Source organism: Phyllobates terribilis, unplaced genomic scaffold, assembly GCF_046119375.1.
Source record: "Phyllobates terribilis strain yellow unplaced genomic scaffold, ASM4611937v1 Scaffold_4__5_contigs__length_816908805, whole genome shotgun sequence".
Lineage (NCBI taxonomy): Eukaryota > Metazoa > Chordata > Amphibia > Anura > Dendrobatidae > Phyllobates > Phyllobates terribilis.
In genome coordinates, this window is record NW_027362764.1 from 686258722 (window position 1) to 686283823 (window position 25102).

General features: G+C 42.0%; 1 protein-coding gene across 1 annotated transcript in view; it reads left to right on the forward strand.

The window, feature by feature from the left end:
* The first annotated feature begins 3483 nt into the window (after positions 1 to 3483).
* LOC141265879 (carbonic anhydrase 2-like) overlaps positions 3484 to 25102 on the forward strand; it is a 56495-nt gene continuing 34876 nt past the window's right edge. Inside the window, exons 1-3 of the mRNA XM_073679536.1 lie at positions 3484 to 3623; positions 13675 to 13867; positions 14847 to 15044. Coding sequence (XP_073535637.1) covers positions 13834 to 13867; positions 14847 to 15044 — 232 coding nt within the window. The 5' untranslated portion in view covers positions 3484 to 3623; positions 13675 to 13833. The remainder of the gene's footprint in view (positions 3624 to 13674; positions 13868 to 14846; positions 15045 to 25102) is intronic.

The following is a 25102-nucleotide window of genomic DNA, read 5'->3' on the forward strand; positions in this document are numbered from 1 at the left end:
TGTAGCGCTTGATGGTTTTTGCAACTGCACTTGGGGACACTTTCAAAGTTTTCCCAATTTTTCGCACTGACTGACCTTCATTTCTTAAAGTAATGATAGATAATGATATCCACCAGACTTCTGCACAACACAACTGATGGTCCCAACCCCATTTATAATGCAAGAAATCCCACTTATTAAACCTGACAGGGCACACCTGTTAAGTGAAAACCATTTCCGGTGACTACCTCTTGAAGCTCATCAAGAGAATGCTAAGAGTGTGCAAAGCAGTCATCAAAGCAAAAGGTGGCTACTTTGAAGAACCTAGAATATAAGACATATTCTCAGTTGTTTCACACTTTTTTGTTAAGTATATAATTCCACATGTGTCAATTCATAGTTTTGATGCCTTCAGTTTGAATGTACAATTTTCATAGTCATGAAAATACAGAAAAATCTTTAAATGAGAAGGTGTATCCAAACTTTTGGTCTGTACTGTATGTGTGTTTCTTCTGATACTTTGTTATAGCATAACCTAAAAAAATTGAGCCAGGGCATATGTTGGCATAAGTGCAATGCCTAGGTGTGCATTCACACTATGGACACAGGTAAGAAAACCAGGATTTGAAGTTAAGGGTATGTCACACACATACCAACAGTGATCAAACACATAAATTAAAATATACACAAATTAATATGTAAAAATAACAAGCACATAGGGGACACAAAAGCCAGGAGAACAACAATGCATCAGGGAACCTGGTGGCTGCTCTGCATAATCATAGCTGAGAATGCTGGGCACAACAGCTTCAGGACCCATGAAGAAATCGGTGAAGGAGTCTCTCTCTCATAGTTGGATGCAGGGCCAAGGCCGCAATAGACATGGTGAGCATCAAAGCTACTTTGTGTCTCCACTTCCAGGTCCAGGTTCTCATAACTACAAACATAGTTGTGGAGAAACGGGCAACTTTGATGACTAGGTCTACTGTTGCCTCATCCAACTGAATGCCACCGGTGAAGACCCTTCACTTATTCACCAGTATTCCAAAGGTGCACTCCACAAAGCAACGTGCCCGGAAGAGATGTTAATTAAATGATCTTTTCCTGGGCATCTAATCCCCTACGTGGGTATGGGTGTAGCAGGTTAGGCAAAAGTGTGAAAACTTCACTCCCTACTAGGATATAAGGGATAAGGTACCTGGAATTCGGAAGAAGTGTAAGGGTGTGACAAGGACTGTCCTATGCCTCTCCCTCTCTAAACAGTGTTAGTGCAAAATGTGTGCTGATTTGTGACTGTTATCATATGTGGAATTGCATAGAGTTCTATGAGCACTAATGTGCTCAGTTAATGTATTGTAATATAGTGAATGTATAATGTTCTTTATGTATAACATATAGGGAAAGAATAGGGTTAAGAGTAGGACATAGGTATAGTATAGAGTTCATAGATTAGGTTATTAATGGGAAAGGCAGAGTGGAGGGCACTGTAGTTCAGGAAGTTTGTTAGACTCAGTAGAACATATGCACAGCAAGTAATTTTGACATTGTTGTGCATACAGTATATTTCTTCTTTTTGGTGTCTTTTTCGTGCTTTTTCAAGTGGGTTTTAGACATTGTCTGAAAAAGACATCTTAAGCACACAACCTAAGAATGAACACAGTTCATAGTAATGTCAAAAACAACTTTGCTGCGCACATGTTTTGTCTTTTGTTACTTCTTTTTATCACTTCAGGTGATGTAAACCATGAAGCGGATAAAAGAAGTAGCATGTTCCTTCTTTGGGCGACTACTACTCAGAAGCCACTCAGAATGCCGGCGGCCGAGCCACCACAGAAGCGCCGGCAAAGTGGCCAGTGAAGCCGCCTCAGGGAAAAGATCACCAGCTTTTTCCTGAAGCGACTTTGTCTAGGAAAATCTCAGCAGGTGCTCCTGCTTCTTCAAGGCTCCATGTGCATAATGAGTTTTTCGAGGAGTCTTTGGAGCATAAACTGTTTGTGGCTATGTGCACACGGTGTCTTCAAACTGGAGCTGCCGGAGTTTTGTTTCACAGGAGAAATCCACTTCTATTATAGAGAGTGGGCAACTTTCAAACAAAACCACCCGAATATGAACATATTACTTCTCTTAACTGCTCTGGGTTTTGGCATTTTGACATTGCTGCGCATTATATTTATTTTTTAATGCAGTTTTGCGACCCTTTTTCAGGGATATTACGGGAAGAATCTGCCTAAAAAAGTCATAGCCTCTAGGTACACAATGTCTTTTAAACTGCGTCAACCCAACAGGTTTTTCAAGCAAAGGATGCTTAGGAAACTCTGGAATTTCTTTTTCATGTAATGTCTTTTGTGACCTTTTTTGGTTGTTTACGCCTGAATATTTTTACAATATTTTTGTCCACAGGCGGTTTTTTGGAGAGTTTTCTCATCGGTTTTATAAAGTCTTTTTTACTGTTATTTTTTTCACTCGATTGAACAATAAAGAAACCGCTAGCAGTTATTTAGGCAAAAATGATGCCGAAATGCTCCAAATACCGTCTGGCCGTCTTCCGGGTATATTTTCTCATTGAATTGTATTGTAATGTACAGAGCATCTTTCGAGCAGAAAATGACAAAAGAATGGACCGGTCACACTTTTAACCACTTGGCACTTTTAGAAACCTGAAGTGGTTAAAAGACGCTCAAAAGCCTGAACATGCAAAGAAACATAGAAATGCTTGTGTTCATTCTTTTGAATGCTTTTTGAAAATTTATTCAGGCAGAATCCCAGAAAAACTCCCGGTGCATATACAGCAGCCCAATGCCCACCTGGAGTCTGCTTAAAAAAGTGGCTTAAAAGTGTCCCATAATATAGATATAGCGCAGAGCAATGTTAAAACGACATCGCTGTGCATGTGTTACGTCTTATGTCACTTCTTTTAACCACTTGAGGATTCGGAAACCTTGGAGGCGGTTTCCACCACATACAGCGTCTGAAAACCTTTCCCATTGAAAAGAATGAACAATTAAATTCAATTAAAAATGACATTACTGTGCACATGTTATGTCTTATGTCACTTCTTTTAATCATTTCAGGGCTCGGAGCAGAAGCAGAAAAATGCAGAAAAATCCACTATGTTCATTTTTTGAAGACAAAGTGTAATTATATGATTTTGTATAATGATATTAGATCCGAGAACACAGTCTGATCACAGATTCACAGGGATACATACACTTTGCTGTTGGTTTACTTTTCATATGTTCCAAGCAAAACTGATTTTAAATAAAGATAAAATAATGTATTTGTAACCCATAAAAATCAAGTTTTTATTTTAGAAAGCTGTGAATGAATAATATGCACAATCAAGTAACAGAGCACAGAAATGAATTTTAAGTGTACTATTACATGTTCACCAGCAGATGACGACATCGAGCCAATAACCAATGATGAAAAGCAGCTACAGCCAATGAAGTGAAGTAGCATTTATACTAATACACCAGCAGAGGGCAGCAGAATACCAGCTAAGGAATGTAATCCCATCCTAATTAAAAAAAACAGATCACACAAGCGCAGCTCCCCGTCTGAGAACGACAAGGTCAATGTCTGATTTATTGCAATGCATGGGATTAGGTGTTATTTTTGGATTTTACGGCCGGGATGGAGGCAAGGTAGGTGCATGATCGTAGCTGGGTCGTTTAGGGGCAAGGGGTCCTGTCTTTTGGTGTCAGTGCCATGCATAGCGAGTGTTTGGAAGATTTGACATTCCTGGTATGATCCGATGGTGCACGTAAGCCTGGCATGTGATGGATGCTGCGAGGAGGGGCGCAGGTTGTAAAGAGCAAGAGATGAAGAAATGATCCATCAGATGCCATCGCTGGGTAAATTCTAGTGCCCGGATGCTTTGCAGGCTGTGGCACCAGCTGGCACGCTGCAGCTGATCTCTGCTCTACAAGTGATGTCCTCTCACAGGAGAACAGGGACTTCTCCAGCTCTATGGGAACCTACGAGGCACATCTGTCCTCAGGCTTCTTCTTACCTACTTTCCATGTGGGCAAAAACCTCTAAGTGGTGGGTGACACTGAGAAGTCAGTCATGGATGTCAGAGGATGGAGATGACATAGAGACTGCAAGAAAGGCATCCCTGATGTAGCAACAGAAAATCCTTATCTAGGACAATCTGATGGGGGACTGTAGATAAGCTGAACATGATTTTTCCAATGAAAGGTCATGAACTGGTGAAGTATATGTGTAACTGCTGTGTACTCAGGTTGTATAGTGTGTGCATGCTGCTGTGTATTGTATAGTGTAAATTCTGCTGTGTACTTAGGTTGTATAGTGTACATGCTGCTGTGTACTGTATAGTGTGCATGCTGCTGTGTATTGTATAGTGTATATGCTGCTGTGTACTGTATAGTGTGCATGCTGCTGTGTATTGTATAGTGTATATGCTGCTGTGTACTGTATAGTGTGCATGCTGCTGTGTATTGTATAGTGTACATGCTGCTGTGTACTGTATAGTGTATACGCTGCTGTGTACTGTATAGTGTATATGCTGCTGTGTATTGTATAGTGTGTACATGCTGCTGTGTACTGTATAGTGTATATGCTGCTGTGTACTGTATAGTGTGCATGCTGCTGTGTATTGTATAGTGTGTACATGCTGCTGTGTACTGTATAGTGTATATGCTGCTGTGTACTGTATAGTGTATATGCTGCTGTGTACTGTATAGTGTGTGCATGCTGCTGTGTACTGTATAGTGTGTGCATGCTGCTGTGTACTGTATAGTGTGTGCATGCTGCTGTGTACTGTATAGTGTATATGCTGCTGTGTACTGTATAGTGTGCATGCTGCTGTGTACTGTATAGTGTGCATGCTGCTGTGTACTGTATAGTGCGCATGCTGCTGTGTACTGTATAGTGTATATGCTGCTGTGTACCGTATAGTGTGCATGCTGCTGTGTACTGTATAGTGTATATGCTGCTGTGTACTGTATAGTGTGCATGCTGCTGTGTACTGTATAGTGTATATGCTGCTGTGTACCGTATAGTGTGCATGCTGCTGTGTGCTGTATAGTGTATATGCTGCTGTGTACTGTATAGTGTGTGCATGCTGCTGTGTACTGTATATTGTATATGCTGCTGTGTACTGTATAGTGTGCATGCTGCTGTGTACTGTATAGTGTATATGCTGCTGTGTACTGTATAGTGTGCATGCTCCTGTGTACTGTATAGTGTATATGCTGCTGTGTACTGTATAGTGTGCATGCTCCTGTGTACTGTATAGTGTATATGCTGCTGTGTACTGTATAGTGTATATGCTGCTGTGTGCTGTATAGTGTGCATGCTGCTGTGTACTGTATAGTGTGTAGATTCTGCTGTGTACTGTATAGTGTGTACATGCTGTTGTGTACTGTATAGTGTATATGCTGCTGTGTACTGTATAGAGTATATGCTGCTGTGTACCGTATAGTGTGTACATGCTGCTGTGTACTGTATGGTGTATATGCTGCTGTGTACTGTATAGTGTGTGCATGCTGCTGTGTACTGTATAGTGAGCATGCTGCTGTGTACTGTATAGTGTATATGCTGCTGTGTACCGTATAGTGTGTACATGCTGCTGTGTACTGTATGGTGTATATGCTGCTGTGTACTGTATAGTGTACATGCTGCTGTGTACTGTATAGTGTATATGTTGCTGTGTACTATATAGTGTATACATGCTGCTGTGTACTGTATAGTGTGTACTTGCTGCTATGTACTGTATAATGTATATGCTGCTGTGTACTGTATAGTGTACATGCTGCTGTGTACTGTATGGTGTATATGTTGCTGTGTACTATATAGTGTATACATGCTGCTGTGTACTGTATAGTGTGTACTTGCTGCTATGTACTGTATAATGTATATGCTGCTGTGTACTGTATAGTATATATGCTGCTGTGTACTGTATAGTGTCTACATAGTGCTGTGTACTGTATAGTGTGTACATGCTGCTGTGTACTATATAGTGTGTATATGCTGATGTGTACTGTATAGTGTGTATGCTGCTGTGTACTGTAGTGTGCAAAATCTGCTGTATACTGTATAATGTGTACACGCTGCTGTGTACTGTATAGTGCGTACATGCTGCTGTGTACTGTATAGTGTATATGCTGCTGTGTACTGTAAAGTGTGTGCATGCTGCTGTGTACTGTATAATGTGCATACTGCTGTGTACTGTATAGTGTGCATTCTGCTGTGTACTGTATAGTGCGTGCATGCTGCTGTGTACTGTATAGTGTGTACATTCTGCTGTGTACTGTATGGTGTATATGTTGCTGTGTACTATATAAAGTATACATGCTGCTGTGTACTGTATAGTGTGTACTTGCTGCTATGTACTATATCATGTATATGCTGCTGTGTACTGTATAGTGTCTAAATGGTGCTGTGTACTGTATAGTGTGTACATGCTGCTGTGTACTGTATAGTGTGTATATGCTGATGTGTACTGTATAGTGTCTACATGGTGCTGTGTACTGTATAGTGTGTACATGCTGCTGTGTACTATATAGTGTGTATATGCTGATGTGTACTGTATAGTGTGTATGCTGCTGTGTACTGTAGTGTGTAAAATCTGCTGTATACTGTATAATGTGTACACGCTGCTGTGTACTGTATATTGTGTACATGCTGCTGTGTACTGTATAGTGTATATGCTGCTGTGTACTGTATAGTGTATATGCTGCTGTGTACTGTATAGTACGTGCATGCTGCTGTGTACTGTATAGTGTGTACATGCTGCTGTGTACTGTATATTGTGTACATGCTGCTGTGTACTGTATAGTGTATATGCTGCTGTGTACTGTATAGTACGTGCATGCTGCTGTGTACTGTATAGTGTATATGCTGCTGTGTACTGTATAGTGTGTGCATGCTGCTGTGTACTGTATAGTGTATATGCTGCTGTGTACTGTATAATGTGCATGCTGCTGTGTACTGTATAGTGTGCATTCTGCTGTGTATTGTATAGTGTGTACATGCTGCTGTGTACTGTATAGTGTGTACATGCTGTTGTGTACTGTATAGTGTATATGCTGCTGTGTACTGTATAGTGTGCATGCTGCTGTGTACTGTATAGTGTATATGCTGCTGTGTAATGTATAGTGTATATGCTGCTGTGTACTGTATAGTGTGTGCATGCTGCTGTGTACTGTATAGTGTGTACATGCTGCTGTGTACTGTATAGTGTATATGCTGATGTGTACTGTATAGTGTGTATATGCTGCTGTGTACTGTATAGTGTACATGCTGCTGTGTACTGTATAGTGTGTATATGCTGCTGTGTATTGTATAGTGTGGGCATGCTGCTGTGTACTGTATAATGTGCATGCTGCTGTGTACTGTATAGTGTGCATGCTGCTGTGTATTGTATAGTGTGTACATGCTGCTGTGTACTGTATAGTGTATATGCTGCTGTGTACTGTATAGTGTGCATGATGCTGTGTACTGTATTGTGTGTACATGCTGTGTACTGTATAGTGTATATGCTGCTGTGTACTGTATAGTGTGCACATGCTGCTGTGTACTGTATATTGTACATGCTGCTGTGTACTGTATAGTGTATATGCTGCTGTGTACTGTATAGTGTGTATATGCAGCTGTGTACTGTATAGTGTGTACATGCTGCTGCTGTGTACTGTATAATGTGCATGCTGCTGTGTACTGTATAGTGTGTATATGCAGCTGTGTACTGTATAGTGTGTATATGCTGTTGTGTACTATACAGCACACAGCAGCATGTACACACTATACAGTACACAGCAGCACATACTGTACAGTTTGCATGCTGCTGTGTACTGTATAGTGTGTACATGCTGCTGTGTACTGTATAGTGTATATGCTGCTGTGTACTGTATAGTGTGTGTATTCTGCTGTGTACGGTATAGTGTACATGCTGCTGTGTACTGTATAGTGTATATGCTGCTGTGTACTATATAGTGTGTATATGCTGCTGTTTACTGTATAGTGTGTACATGCTGCTGTGTACTGTATAGTGTATATGCTGTTGTGTACTGTATAGTGTGTACATGCTACTATGTACTGTACAGTGTATACATGCTGCTGTGTACTGTATAGTGTGTGCATGCTGCTGTGTACTGTATAGTGTGTACATGCTGCTGTGTACTGTATAGTGTGTGTATTCTGCTGTGTACTGTATAGTGTGCATGCTGCTGTGTACTGTATAGTGTGTGTATTCTGCTGTGTACGGTATAGTGTGTGTATTCTGCTGTGTACTGTATAGTGTGTGCATGCTGCTGTGTACTGTATAGTGTGTACATGCTGCTGTGTACTGTATAGTGTGTGTATTCTGCTGTGTACTGTATAGTGTGCATGCTGCTGTGTACTGTATAGTGTGTGTATTCTGCTGTGTACTGTATAGTGTGTGTATTCTGCTGTGTACTGTATAGTGTGCATGCTGCTGTGTACTGTATAGTGTGTGTATTCTGCTGTGTACGGTATAGTGTACATGCTGCTGTGTACTGTATAGTGTATATGCTGCTGTGTACTATATAGTGTGTATATGCTGCTGTTTACTGTATAGTGTGTACATGCTGCTGTGTACTGTATAGTGTATATGCTGTTGTGTACTGTATAGTGTGTACATGCTACTATGTACTGTACAGTGTATACATGCTGCTGTGTACTGTATAGTGTGTGCATGCTGCTGTGTACTGTATAGTGTGTACATGCTGCTGTGTACTGTATAGTGTATATGCTGCTGTGTATTGTATAGTGTGTGCATGCTGCTGTGTACTGTATAGTGCGCATGCTGCTGTGTACTGTATAGTGTATATGCTGCTGTGTACTGTATAGTTTGCATGCTGCTGTGTACTGTATAGTGTGTACATGCTGCTGTGTACTGTATAGTCTGTGCATGCTGCTGTGTACTGTATAGTGTGTATATGCTGCTGTATACTGTATAGTGTGTATATGCTGCTGTGTACTGTATAGTCTGTGCATGCTGCTTTGTACTGTATAGTGTGTATATGCTGCTATGTACTGTATAGTGTGTACATGCTGCTGTGCACTGTATAGTGTGTGCATGCTGCTGTGTACTGTATAGTGTGCATGCTGCTGTGTACTGTATAGTGTGTATATACTACTGTATTGTGTGTATATGCTGCTGTTTTCTGTATATTGTGTATATGCTGCTGTGTACTGTACAGTGTATATGCTGCTGTGTACTGTATAGTGTGTATATGCTGCTGTGTACTGTATAGTGTGCATGCTGCTGTCTTCTGTATAGTGTGTACATGCTACTGTGTACTGTATAGTGTATATATGCTGCTGTGTACTGTATAGTGTGTACATGCTACTGTGTACTGTATAGTGTGTATATGCTGCTGTGTACTGTATAGTGTGTACATGCTACTGTGTACTTTATAGTGTATATATGCTGCTGTGTACTGTATAGTGTACATTCTGCTGTGTACTGTATAGTGTGTATATGCTGCTGTTTGTGTACTAAACAGTACACAGCAGCATGTACACACTATACTGTACACAGCAGCATATACTGTACAGTTTGCATGTTGCAGTGTTCTGTATAGTGTGTATGCTGTGTACTGTATAGTGTGTGCATGCTGCTGTGTACAGTATAGTTTGTATATGCTGCTGTGTACTGTATAGTGTACATGCTGCTGTGTACTGTATAGTGTATATGCTGCTGTGTACTGTATAGTGTATATGCTGCTGTGTACTGTATAGTATGTATATGCTGCTGTGTACTGTATAATATGTACATGCTGCTGTGTACTGTATAATGTGCATTCTGCTGTGTACTGTATAGTGTATATGCTGCTGTGTACTGTATAGTGTACATGCTGCTGTGTACTGTATAGTGTGTATATGCTGCTGTGTTCTGTATAGTGTATATGCTGCTGTGTACTGTACAGTGTATACATGCTGCTGTGTACTGTATAGTGTGTACATGCTGCTGTGTACTGTATAATGTGCATTCTGCTGTGTACTGTATAGTGTATATGCTGCTGTGTACTGTATAGTGTGTATATGCTGCTGTGTTCTGTATAGTGTATATGCTGCTGTGTACTGTACAGTGTATACATGCTGCTGTGTACTGTATAGTGTGTACATGCTGCTGTGTACTGTATAATGTGCATGCTGCTGTGTACTGTACAGTGTATACATGCTGCTGTGTACTGTATAGTGTGTACATGCTGCTGTGTACTGTATAATGTGCATGTTGCTGTGTACTGTATAGTGTGGATATGCTGCTGTATATTTATTGTATAGTGTACATGCTGCTGTGTACTGTATAGTGTGCATGCTGCTGTGTACTGTATAGTGTGTATATGCTGCTGTGTACTGTATGGTGTACATGCTGCTTTGTACTGTATAGTATGTATATGCTGCTGTGTACTGTACAGTGTATACATGCTGCTGTGTACTGTATAGTGTGTACATGCTGCTGTGTACTGTATAATGTGCATGCTGCTGTGTACTGTACAGTGTTACATGCTGCTGTGTACTGTATAGTGTATATGCTGCTGTGTACTGTATCATGTGCCTTCTGCTGTGTACTGTATAGTGTGTATATTGTGCTGTGTACTGTATAGTGTGTATATGCTGCTGTGTACTGTATAGTGTATACGCTGCTGTGTACTGTATAGTGTATATGCTGCTGTGTACTGTATAGTGTGTATATGCTGCTGTGTACTGTATAGTGTATATGCTGCTGTGTACTGTATAGTGTACATGGTGCTGTGTACTGTATAGTGTGTACATGCTGCTGTGTACTGTATAGTGTGTATATGCTGCTGTGTACTGTATAGTGTACATGCTGCTGTGTACTGTATAGTGTGTACATGGTGCTGTGTACTGTATAGTGTGTATATGCTGCTGTGTACTGTATAGTGTACATGCTGCTGTGTACTATATAGTGTGTATGCTGCTGTGTACTGTATAGTGTACATGCTGCTGTGTACTGTATAGTGTGTACATGGTGCTGTGTACTGTATAGTGTGTATATGCTGCTGTGTACTGTATAGTGTATATGCTGCTGTGTACTGTATAGTGTACATGCTGCTGTGTACTGTATAGTGTATATGCTGCTGTGTACTGTATAGTGTGTACATGGTGCTGTGTACTGTATAGTGTGTACATGCTGCTGTGTACTGTATAGTGTATATGCTGCTGTGTACTGTATAGTGTGTGCATGCTGCTGTGTACTGTATAGTGTATATGCTGCTGTGTACTGTATATTGTGTATATGCTGCTGTGTACTGTATAGTGTACATGCTGCTGTGTACTGTATAGTGTGGATATGCTGCTGTGTACTGTATAGTGTGTACATGGTGCTGTGTACTGTATAGTGTGTACATGGTGCTGTGTACTGTATAGTGTATATGCTGCTGTGTACTGTATAGTGTACATGCTGCTGTGTACTGTATAGTGTATATGCTGCTGTGTACTGTATAGTGTGTACATGGTGCTGTGTACTGTATAGTGTGTACATGCTGCTGTGTACTGTATAGTGTATATGCTGCTGTGTACTGTATAATGTATATGCTGCTGTGTACTGTATAGTGTGTATATGCTGCTGTGTACTGTATAGTGTATATGCTGCTGTGTACTGTATAGTGTGTATATGCTGCTGTGTACTGTATAGTGTGTACATGGTGCTGTGTACTGTATAGTGTGTACATGCTGCTGTGTACTGTATAGTGTGTACATGGTGCTGTGTACTGTATAGTGTATATGCTGCTGTGTACTGTATAGTGTACATGCTGCTGTGTACTGTATAGTGTATATGCTGCTGTGTACTGTATAGTGTGTACATGGTGCTGTGTACTGTATAGTGTGTACATGCTGCTGTGTACTGTATAGTGTATATGCTGCTGTGTACTGTATAGTGTATATGCTGCTGTGTACTGTATAGTGTGTGCATGCTGCTGTGTACTGTATAGTGTATATGCTGCTGTGTACTGTATAATGTATATGCTGCTGTGTACTGTATAGTGTACATGCTGCTGTGTACTGTATAGTGTATATGCTGCTGTGTACTGTATAATGTATATGCTGCTGTGTACTGTATAGTGTGTATATGCTGCTGTGTACTGTATAGTGTACATGCTGCTGTGTACTGTATAGTGTGGATATGCTGCTGTGTACTGTATAGTGTGTACATGGTGCTGTGTACTGTATAGTGTATATGCTGCTGTGTACTGTATAGTGTACATGCTGCTGTGTACTGTATAGTGTATATGCTGCTGTGTACTGTATAGTGTGTACATGGTGCTGTGTACTGTATAGTGTGTACATGCTGCTGTGTACTGTATAGTGTATATGCTGCTGTGTACTGTATAGTGTATATGCTGCTGTGTACTGTATAGTGTGTGCATGCTGCTGTGTACTGTATAGTGTATATGCTGCTGTGTACTGTATAATGTATATGCTGCTGTGTACTGTATAGTGTACATGCTGCTGTGTACTGTATAGTGTATATGCTGCTGTGTACTGTATAATGTATATGCTGCTGTGTACTGTATAGTGTGTATATGCTGCTGTGTACTGTATAGTGTACATGCTGCTGTGTACTGTATAGTGTGGATATGCTGCTGTGTACTGTATAGTGTGTACATGGTGCTGTGTACTGTATAGTGTATATGCTGCTGTGTACTGTATAGTGTACATGCTGCTGTGTACTGTATAGTGTATATGCTGCTGTGTACTGTATAGTGTGTACATGGTGCTGTGTACTGTATAGTGTGTACATGCTGCTGTGTACTGTATAGTGTATATGCTGCTGTGTACTGTATAATGTATATGCTGCTGTGTACTGTATAGTGTGTATATGCTGCTGTGTACTGTATAGTGTATATGCTGCTGTGTACTGTATAGTGTGTATATGCTGCTGTGTACTGTATAGTGTGTACATGGTGCTGTGTACTGTATAGTGTATATGCTGCTGTGTACTGTATATTGTACATGCTGCTGTGTACTGTATAGTGTATATGCTGCTGTGTACTGTATAATGTATATGCTGCTGTGTACTGTATAGTGTGTATATGCTGCTGTGTACTGTATAGTGTATATGCTGCTGTGTACTGTATAGTGTGTATATGCTGCTGTGTACTGTATAGTGTGTACATGGTGCTGTGTACTGTATAGTGTATATGCTGCTGTGTACTGTATATTGTACATGCTGCTGTGTACTGTATAGTGTATATGCTGCTGTGTACTGTATAGTGTACATGCTGCTGTGTACTGTATAGTGTACATGCTGCTGTGTACTGTATAGTGTGTACATGGTGCTGTGTACTGTATAGTGTGTACATGCTGCTGTGTACTGTTGTAGTATGGTGGACTCTATGTCCTCTGGATTTTATGTACCATTGCACCTTTGCGTTTCTTATGACGGTGTCTATCTTGTCCCACGCCAATCACTGTTGCTTATATCAGTGTGTACTGTATTCTTGGTGATGTTGTGTAGTTTTTTATGTCTTTGTATGAGCTGTAAGACACCAGTTAGTTCTGGCGAAGACTTGTTGTGGGTCTGCAGAGCTGAGGGTGTATTTATTATGTGTATCATCTGTATACAGAAGAACTTACAGACCATGAATAGGAGGAGTACGGAGGATAGTCACTGGAGTAGAAGTCATCAGGCTGGTACTTTAAAAAAGGACGGGTTCATTTTTACTCTCCGCCCCGAAACAGGCTGATCTCTAAGAGCCAACCCCACCTGCTGAAGTCTGAGGGAGATGGAGGTGGTGGGACCCTATAAAGTCCCACGAGAAAAAGCCTGGTGGCTGACACTCACTCACTGGCAACCAGCAGAAGGACCTGTCCAGCAGGAGGAGCTGAGATCAGAAGATAATGGCACATGCATGGGGATATGGTCCTGACAATGGTGAGTGATGGCAACTCTTGACAGCTATGTTAGGAGAACAGGTTGTGGCATGCGAACTAATAAGGTTTATTTCTGAAACCATTAACTAAGTCTTGCCCGTGTGTATTATTTGGGTTGACGGATCGTTGGCAATTTTTTGGGGGTAACGTTGGGGACAACTTCTATTTTTGAATTCTCCATCTTGTATATCAGGTCGGTCAGTATCGGTTTTCATGGCTGTCCTCTCGCCATAAATAGAGCGGTCTGCTTTATTCATTGCAGTAGATTGCCTTTTCATTAACATGGAGAGTTTCCCTCCAGGCAGCAGCGCTGGGGAGACACATCCAACTAATTGCATTTGGACGTGTTTCAATATCCTAATCGTTCATCTGACTGTACGGACTCACCCGACACTCAATAATGAAAGGGGAAGTAACAGATGTCCAGAATACTACCATGTCACGGGTCCCTTTAAGAGAACTTACACCAACGGACCAGTGTTCATTTCCTAGGGGTTTAGGAATTTTATTTTGTGTTACCTTGAGTCATCTCCATGCCGGCTAAGATTTTCCAGCTCTCCGTCTTTATTCTAGCGTGACCTTGAAATGACAAGATTGCTAGAATTAAGATAATCTGCAATATTTTTAGCATTTCCTCAAGCTGCCTCTTCATTCTAACCTATTCCGGGCTAATTATTGGTCATGCGATGCTGTGCATCCCCGTGTAGGGTTTCCTGAGAGAAGTCTCAACGTGGAATTGGAAATCTCCTGAATGGGTTAATGTCGTGTTAAGGATTACTCCGGTAAATGCAATATTAACTTTTTAAAAGCTACTGATTAGACTTTGAAAGATGTTGCAAGATTTGTGACCTTGAATCACCTTGTCAGGACTCCCGTTGTTCTCAGCCCTCCCTGCATCCCCTATGGATGGAGCTGTCATTCTCACCATATGTTACAACGGATCGTATTGTGCATTTACATTATTGGCTTTTTTTTAATAGGACCCAACACCTGGCACAAAAGCTTTCCGATTGCACTGGATGATCATCAGTCCCCTATAGATATCAAAACAAGTGACGCCAAATACGACTCCGCTCTTAAACCATTGAGTATTAGCTATGACCCCTCCACTGCAAAAGTCATCCTAAATAATGGCCATGCCTTCAATGTGGAGTTTGAAGACTCAGAGGACAAATCAGGTGAGTTTTTTTGGTTTTCCGGATATTAATATCTCTTTACCATTTATGATAATTAATGCTAAAGATCGTCAAAAGATATTGTATTGTGATGAATTGTCTTGTCAATGGAAATACTTGGGGAGTTCATATGGGGTCATTCATATAATATAGGATAATGTAACCCAGCTCTTTAGTCCAATGTCCTAATCATTGTCATTCATTCATTCATTCATCCATCCATTCATTCGTACTAGTGATAATTCTGTGACATCATGCACTTATTTGACGCTTAAGAAGCCTTCATGCCTCACTCAGATATCTGTTTTTTTCTTGTTCTTGAATGAAAAAGGAGGGATTTCCATCAGTTTGGCCAGTATGTCAGGTTTTACTGTCAGTTAGGGGTGGATATACCAGTGGTGCAATCTGTGCAGCTGCACAGGGGCCCAAGAGGTGAGGGGGACGTTTCTACCTTCAAAGCAGATGGTATATTATGATGAGCTATTAGACTGCAAAGGTCCCATATATTGTTCTTGCACAGGGACCCCTCTGTCTGTGTCTGCACCTGCATCAGTGGTTTTCCCATATGCCAAAAATAAAGAGTTGCGAAGCTTCTCCTGCCCATTACAGAGTTAAAAACATACAGCACACCAATGCCATCCCTGATTTTCACACACTCATTGACCTGTATGGCTAATTTTGATCCGTGATTTGCATCAGAAACCAACATCTCCTACATCTTTTTTGATCCTCTTCACTCGCTCCCCATCCTCATGTCACCACTTCTGTACCTTGGTTCTCATGATTGGAGGGCCGGATCCCACCATATCCTGTAGTATACTGAGCCACCACATGATGGGAATACTCCTTTATTTATCCTATGAGGTTGATTATTCCATATCTAACATTACCATTGGGAGATCTTCCTATAAAGCTCCTGGACCTAGATGCATGTAGAGGTCTTTCCAGTGACCCCCAGGAGAAGGGTATACAGCCGCCCACAATGTGCTCTATTGTGAATGACAACCTAACCTCAATGCTGGAGAGTGGTGTATGCGGCTCTGTGCCTGCGGCTCTGTACCTGCAGCTCTGTATCTGCGGCTCTGTACCTGCAGCTCTGTATCTGCGGCTCTGTACCTGCAGCGCTACAGCCCCACATTCAAGGTTACTGCCGGCTTATCTGCAATAGATATGTTGTGTACACAAGCTTAGAAATGTTCAGCGCTACTGTAATACTTGCTGCAACAGCGGACATTTCTATCATGTGTCAGTGATCACCGCAGAGAACCAGAAATGATCATTATTAGCTGTAACTGTGTAATGTCCTCATAGTGGTTATATACCAGCTGCATACATAATCCCTACAGCTGTGGGGGTCTGCTTTCTATACTCTATATACCTCATTCTTTAGGTGTGTAGCTATTTAGTATTTTGTTCATTGTTTTTGTATTTTGGTTTTGTGCGCATATTTTGTTTGAACATTAAAAATCTTTGACTTTCAGATGTAGCAGAGGTTAGTGTGTGACATAGAGGAGAGGTATGAGTGCAGCCAATGGGGAAGGAATCAGTAAAATGACAAATGCATATGTCTGTCTATTATCTATCTATCTATCTATCCATATCTATCATATCATCTATCTATTATCTATCATATCATCTATCTATTATCTATAATATCATCTATCTATTATCTATCTATCTTTTTCTACATCTAATATCTATTATTTACCTATCAATTAACTATCTGTATGTCTAATTTTCTATCTCTCTATTGATTACATGTTGCCTATTTACCTACATATCAAATATTTATCTACTTATCTATCTATTTATTAAATCTATCTATCTATCTATTTATCTATCTATCTATCTATCTATCTATTTCCATAATCTTATCTATCTATCCACATATCTATTTATCCATCTATCTATCTATCTATCTATCTATCTATCTATCTATCATCTATCTATCTATCTATCATCTATCTATCTATCTATCCATATATCTATCTATCTATCTATCTATCTATCTAAATCTGTGTACATATATCTGATATCTGTCTATCCATCGCCAGCTCTCACGCTATGCTATAGCATAGTTCACGTCCTTACATTCCTTACATATCACAGGTAGCGCCCATCCCGGATACGGAGTCATTGTAGGATTTATTGACTGCACTAAGTGCAGGAATAGTATTAAAATCCAGTTTATGCGATCATTATCTTTCACCTTGAGAGTAGCCATTTCAAGGAGATCATCTGTTTTACAGAAAGAGTCATTCACTTGTTGCACATCTGTACGGTGTCCACCATTCTCGCTGGTTCACCTTCAGGGGCTGCAGAGTCAATGGTGATATAGTGTGAAGTAATAGTGATGAAGGCTGAGGTTCCTGTGGCGCACAGCAGCCATTAGTATCTGTGCGGTGCTGCGTTCCTGCTAACAGCTTGCAGAGTCCCCAGACAGATATAAGCAGCATGTTGGTAGCAATAAATTAATCACTTAATTATTGTCCTCATTTACTATCCTGCGCCTGCAGGTGTTTTACACTTGGACAAGGTGCTGGATTATTGCTGCGGCTGTGTGGGAAGAGCTGGAGAACTTTGCTGCTGACATTGTGTCTGTGCATTGCAGCTCTGCGGTGTCGGCTCGGGCGTTGGAGGGGCTCTTCAGGTCTTTGTGCTCGATCACAATACAAATGTATCAGCGTGGCCCCCGAGCCTGTAGGACGGAATGAGTCACCAAAATAATTTGGTGGATAGTTCCGCAATTCGATCTAAGTAGCCGTCCTCCAGAAATGTATATATTATGTGACCTAGTTTTTCATTTAGACTGTAGCTGTGGTTTGGTATTGTACGTAGAGAAAAGTGGAGTACACCTTGATCTAGCCGCTGTGCATATGTCATCCCTGTGCCGTATATTTATAGTACAAGGCAGGAAGGGGTTAATGACGGTATGAAAAGTTCTGCTACTTTCTAATGGTTTTGTATGTCATTTTCTCAGTTTTCCGATTTTTGCTTGATTTTAGTAAATTAGTTATTGTTTCTGTCTAGAGGATGCAAACATTAGACATAAAGGTAAAACTCCTACTAATGTGTTACGGGATTTAACACTATAATGTACCTAAGTCCTGCACTCATCTTCCTAAATGGGTAAAATTGCAAATTGCTTGCAAAAACAACTTTGTCTCTCATTAATAATCCTCCATGTTCTTAAGAATGGAGGGACTTTTAGTTGTGCAGATTACTTCTTGTTGTCCAGGTGCCTGGCCACCTCTGCAGTCTATTAATAATAATAATCATCTTTATTTTTATATAGCGCCAGCATATTCCGCAGCGCTTTACATACATTATATGGAGACACTGCAGGCTATGGTGGAACATTTTGGCCATGCAGGCTTCTCACAGTAGCATGAGCAATATGCGCCCTGGAGTTGTCTCTACTGAGAAATGGCTCTTGAGACGCTTTCATGTTCCTTGGTGAAGGCCTCTTCATGGTGTTGCCCATTTATCACTGAAGAGAATAGACCTCAATTGCTGTCTTGCTCTACACTATGATAGCCTTGAGAGCGGTGGCGTGAGGTCAGTGGAACACCTGCAGCGGGACGTCTGGCTCGTAGCCCAATGTCAGGCAAATGCTTCTATGGACGCCTTTAGTCTTCATTGCAGGTACACTATCAGTTCAGAGTTACATTGATTTAGTTGTGGAACCAGTGGTACATCCATTTATCCAAAACATCTCAGTAGCCATTTTTCAACACAACAGGCCACATGTTTCTCTTGCTATTGTGAGCAACCTGCATGGTCTAAACATGCTACTATGGTCTGCAGTGTGTCCTGACTAGTGATGAGCGAGTATGTTTTGTTAACCCTTTCGGCGAGTATGCTCGAGCCGAGCACCGAGTAGTTACAGCGTGCTCGGTGATATGTTTGAATCGCTCCCGTGTGCATGATTTGCGACTGTTTGACAGCTTTGTCTATTTCTTACACATTCTTCACATGTAATAAAACTGTCAAACAGTTGCAAATCATGCACACGGGAGCGATTTAACCTTATCACCGAGCAGCTGTAACTACTCGGAGCTCAGCCCGAGCATACTCGGCGAAAGGGTTAACAGAAAATCCTGACTTGTCTGCCATAAAACACATCTGAAATGTCATTGGTTGGAAATTGCAAAGAAGCTGCCAGCAGTGGATCTTGATAATTTGCCCAAGTGCATTTAGCATGGTAGAACATTCCTCAGACAACCATTAATAACCTCACTGATAGCAACCAAGACCTGTAAAGGGTTTCTGCACGTGGCGTTCGTACTCGATACTGAATAAATTAAAGCGTTTTGAAAATTTTGTTTCCATTTTCTCATTATTTGCTTATCATTAACATGTCTATCCATCCCTCTCCAACATTTCCTTCTACAATTTCAGTGTTGAGGAGTGTATTTCATCTTACAGAAGCATTGTGAAAAAATAATGGCAGTGCAATGAAAAAGACTTGGAGACTGCCTATTTTGTATGTAGAGCAGGGATGTCAAACTCAAATACACAAAGGACCAAAGTTAAAAACTTGGACAAAGTAGTGGGCCATCCTTGATATTTATTAAAAAAAATGTCTACAATTGAGGAAGTTTTTCCTTATCATCTAATATGGAAACAAACTTAAAGGGGCTGTCCAACAAACAAAGTACATTTTAATTAATACATCTTAAGAGACAGACCACATTACTGGAGCATTGGGTATTTACTCGCAGGCAAAGAAAAACCCTTAATATTCAATAAGGTCATAGAAGAGCATATCTCACAACTCTGCAGCCCTTACAAAGTAATTTTCCTCCTATTGGAGCCCCTTGATTGCCCTTTCGTTGCACCCATAAAGTATGATGCCAACGCACGGTATCACGATCCTATTGAACCCCCTCAATTACCATGGCAAAATATGGTGACTCCAATACAGTATGATGCCCCAACTGTGATCCCCATACATAGTCCTCCCTACAGAATAACGGCCCCACATAGTCCTCCATACAGAATAATGGGCCCCACATACTCCTCCATACAGAATAATGGGCCCCACATAGTCCTTCATACAGAATAATGGCCCCACATAGTCCTCCATACAGAATAATGGGCCCACATAGTCCTCCATACAGTATAATGGGCCCCACATAATCCTCCATACAGAATAATGGATCCACATAGTCCTCCATACAGTATAATGGGCCCCACATAGTCCTCCATACAGAATAATGAGCCCCACATAGTCCTCCATACAGAATAATGGGCCCCACATAGTCCTCCATACAGTATAATGGGCCCCACATAATCCTCCATACAGAATAATGACCCCACATAGTCCTCCATACAGAATAATGTGCCCCACATAGTCCTCCATACAGAATAATGGGCCCCACATAGTCCTCCATACAGAATAATGTGCCCCACATAGTCCTCCATACAGAATAATGGACCCCACATAGTCCTCCATTCAGAATAATGGGCACCACATAGTCCTCCATACAGTATAATGGGCCCCATATAGTCCTCCATACAGAATAATGGGCCCCACATAGTCCTCCATACAGAATAATGGGCCGCACATAGTCCTCCATACAGATTATTGGGCTCCACATAGTCCTGCATACAGAATAATGGGCCCCACATAGTCATCTATACAGTATGATGGGCCCCACATAGACCTCCATACAGAGTAATGGGCTCTACATAGTCCTCCATACAGTATAATGGGCCCCACATAGTCCTCCATACAGAATAATTGGCCCCACATAGTTCTCCATACACTATAATGGGCGACACATAGTCCTCCATACAGAATAATGGGCCCCACATAATCCTCTATACGGAATAATGGGCCCCACATAGTCCTCCATACAGTATAATGGGCCCACATAGTCCTATATACAGTATAATGGGCACCACATAGTCCTCCATACAGAATAATGGTCCCCACATAGTCCTCCATACAGAATAATGGGCCCCACATAGTCCTGCCTACAGAATAATGGGCCCACATAGTCCTCCATACAGTATAATGGCCCCACATAGTCCTCCATACAGAATAATGGGCCCCACATAGTCCTCCATACAGTATAATGGGCCCACATAGTCCTACATACAGTATAATGGGTACCACATAGTCCTCCATACAGTATAATGGGCATCACATAGTCCTCCATACAGTATAATGGGCCCCACATAGTCCTCCATACAGAATAATGGGCCCCACATAGTCCTCCATACAGAATAATGGGTACCACATAGTCCTCCATACAGTATAATGGGCATCACATAGTCCTCCATACAGTATAATGGGCCCCACATAGTCCTCCATACAGAATAATGGGCCCCACATAGTCCTCCATACAGAATAATGGGCACCACATAGTCCAACATACAGATTATTGGGCCCCACATAGTCCTCCATACAGAATAATGGGCCCCACGTAGTCCTCCATACAGAATAATGGGCCCCACATAGTCCTCCCTACACAATAATGGGCCCTACATAGTCCTCCATACAGTATAATGGGCCCCACATAATCCTCCATACAGAATAATGGACCCACATAGTCCTCCATACAGTATAATGGGCCCCACATAGTTCTCCATACAGTATAATGGGCCCCACATAGTCCTCCATACAGAATAATGATCCCACATAGTCCTCCATGCAGAATAATGGGCCCCACATAGTCCTCCATACAGAATAATGGGCCCCACATAGTCCTCCATACAGAATAATGGGCCCCACATAGTCCTCCATACAGAATAATGGGCCCCACATAGTTCTCCATACAGAATAATGGGCCCCCACATAGTCCTCCATACAGAATAATTGGCCCCACATAGTCCTCCATACAGAATAATGATCCCACATAGTCCTCCATACAGAATAATGGCCCCCACATAGTCCTCCATACAGAATAATGGGCCCACATAGTCCTCCATACAGAATAATGGGCCCCACATAGTCCTCCATACAAAATAATGGGCCCCACATAGTTCCCCATACATTATAATGGGCCCCACATAGTCCTCCATACAGAATAATGGGCCCCACATAGTTCTCCATACAGAATAATGGGCCCATATAGGCCTACATACAGTATAATGGCCCCACATAGTCCTCCATACAGAATAATGGCCCCACATAGTCCTCGGTACAGTATAATGGGCCCCACATAGTCCTCCATACAGAATAATGAGCCCCACATAATCCTCCATACAGAATAATGGCCCCACATAGTCCTCCATACAGAATAATGGGCCCCACATAGTTCTCCATACAGAATAATGGGCCCCCACATAATCCTCCATACAGATTATTGGGCCCCACATAGTCCTCCATACAGAATAATGGGCCCCAAATAGTCCTCTATAAAGATTATTGGGCCCCACATTGTCCTCCGTACAGAATAATGGGCCCCACATAGTCCTAAGTACAGAATAATGGGTCCCACATAGTCCTCCATACAGAATAATGGCCCCACATAGTCCTCCATACAGATTATTGGGCCCCAGATAGTCCTCCATGCAGAATAATGGGCCCCACATAGTCCTTCATATAGAATAATGGGCCCCACGTAATCCTCCATACAGAATAATGGCCCCACATAGTCCTCCGTACAGTATAATGGGCCCCACATAGTCCTCCATACAGAATAATGGGCCCCACATTATCCTCCATACAGAATAATGGCCCCACATAGTCCTCCATACAGAATAATGGGCCCCACATAGTTCTCCATACAGAATAATGGGCCCCCACATAATCCTCCATACAGATTATTGGGCCCCACATAGTCCTCCATACAGAATAATGGACCCCACATAGTCCTCTATACAGATTATTGGGCCCCACATAGTCCTCCGTACAGAATAATGGGCCCCACATAGTCCTAAGTACAGAATAATGGGCCCCACATAGTCCTCCATACAGAATAATGGCCCCACATAGTCCTCCATACAGATTATTGGGCCCCACATAGTCCTCCGTAAAGTATAATGGGCCCTACATAGTCCTCCGTACAGAAGAATGGGCCCCACATAGTCCTCCGTACAGAATAATGGGCCCCACATAATCCTCCATACAGATTATTGGGCCCCACATAGTCCTCCATACAGAATAATGGGCCCCACATAGTCCTCTATACAGATTATTGGGCCCCACATAGTCCTCCGTACAGAATAATAGACCCCACATAGTCCTCCATACAGAATAATGGACCCCACATAGTTCTCCATACAGAATAATGGGCCCCACATAGTTCTCCATACAGAATAATGGGCCCCACATAGTCCTCCATACAGAATAATGGGCCCCACATAGTCCTCCATACAGAATAATGGGCTCCACATGGTCCTCCATACAGAGTAATGGGCCCCACGTGGTCCTCCATACAGAATAATGGCCCCACATAGTCCTCCATACAGATTATTGGGCCCCACATAGTCCTCCATGCAGAATAATGGGCCCCACATAGTCCTTCATATAGAATAATGGGCCCCACGTAGTCCTCCATACAGAATAACTGCCCCCACATAGTCCTCCTTACAGAATAATGGGCCCACATAGTTCTCCATACAGAATAATTGGCCCCCACATAGTCCTCCATACAGAATAATGGCCCCACATAGTCCTCCATACAGAATAATGGGCCCTACATAGTCCTCCGTACAGAATAATGGGCCCCACATAGTCCTCCGTACAGAATAATGGGCCCCACATAGTCCTCCATACAGAATAATGGTCCCCACATAGTCCTCCATACAGAATAATGGGCCACACATAGTTCTTCATACAGAATAATGGGCCCCACATAGTCCTCCATACAGAATAATGGGCCCCACATAGTCCTCCATTCAGAATAATGGGCCCCACATAGTCCTCCATACAGAATAATGGGCCCCACATAGTCCTTCATACAGAATAATGGTCCCCACATAGTCCTCCATACAGAATAACGGGCCCCACATAGTCCTCCATACAGAATAATGGGCCCCACATAGTCCTCCATACAGAATAATAGGCCCCACATAGTCCTTCATACAGAATAATGGTCCCCACATAGTCCTCCATACAGAATAATGGGCCCCACATAGTCCTCCATACAGAATAATGGGCCCCATATAGTCCTCCATACAGAATAATGGCCCCACATCGTGTTCCATACAGAATAATGGGCCCCACATAGTCCTCCATACAGAATAATGGGCCCCACATAATCCTCCATACAGAATAATGTCCCCAGATATTCCTCCGTACAGTATAATGGGCCCCACATAGTCCTCCATACAGAATAATGATCCCCACATAATCCTCCATACAGAATAATGGCCCCACATAGTCCTCCATACAGAATAATGGGCCCCACATAGTTCTCCATACAGAATAATGGCCCCACATAGTCCTCCATACAGAATAATGGCCCCACATAGTCCTCCATACAGAATAATGGCCCCACATAGTCCTCCATACAGAATAATGGGCCCCACATAGTCCTCCATACAGTATAATGGGCCCCACATAGTCCTCCATACAGAATAATGGGCCCCACATAGTCCTCCATACAGAATAATGGGCCCCACATAGTCCTCCATACAGAATAATGGGCTCCACATGGTCCTCCATACAGAATAATGGGCCCCACGTGGTCCTCCATACAGAATAATGGCCCCACATAGTCCTCCATACAGATTATTGGGCCCCACATAGTCCTCCATGCAGAATAATGGGCCCCACATAGTCCTTCATATAGAATAATGGGCCCCAAGTAGTCCTCCATACAGAATAACTGCCCCCACATAGTCCTCCTTACAGAATAATGGGCCCACATAGTTCTCCATACAGAATAATTGGCCCCCACATAGTCCTCCATACAGAATAATGGCCCCACATAGTCCTCCGTACAGTATAATGGGCCCCACATAGTCCTCCATACAGAATAATGGGCCCCACATAGTCCTCCATACAGAATAATGGGCCCCACATAGTCCTCCATACAGAATAATGGGCCCCACATAGTCCTCCATACAGAATAATGGGCCCCACATAGTCCTCCATACAGAAT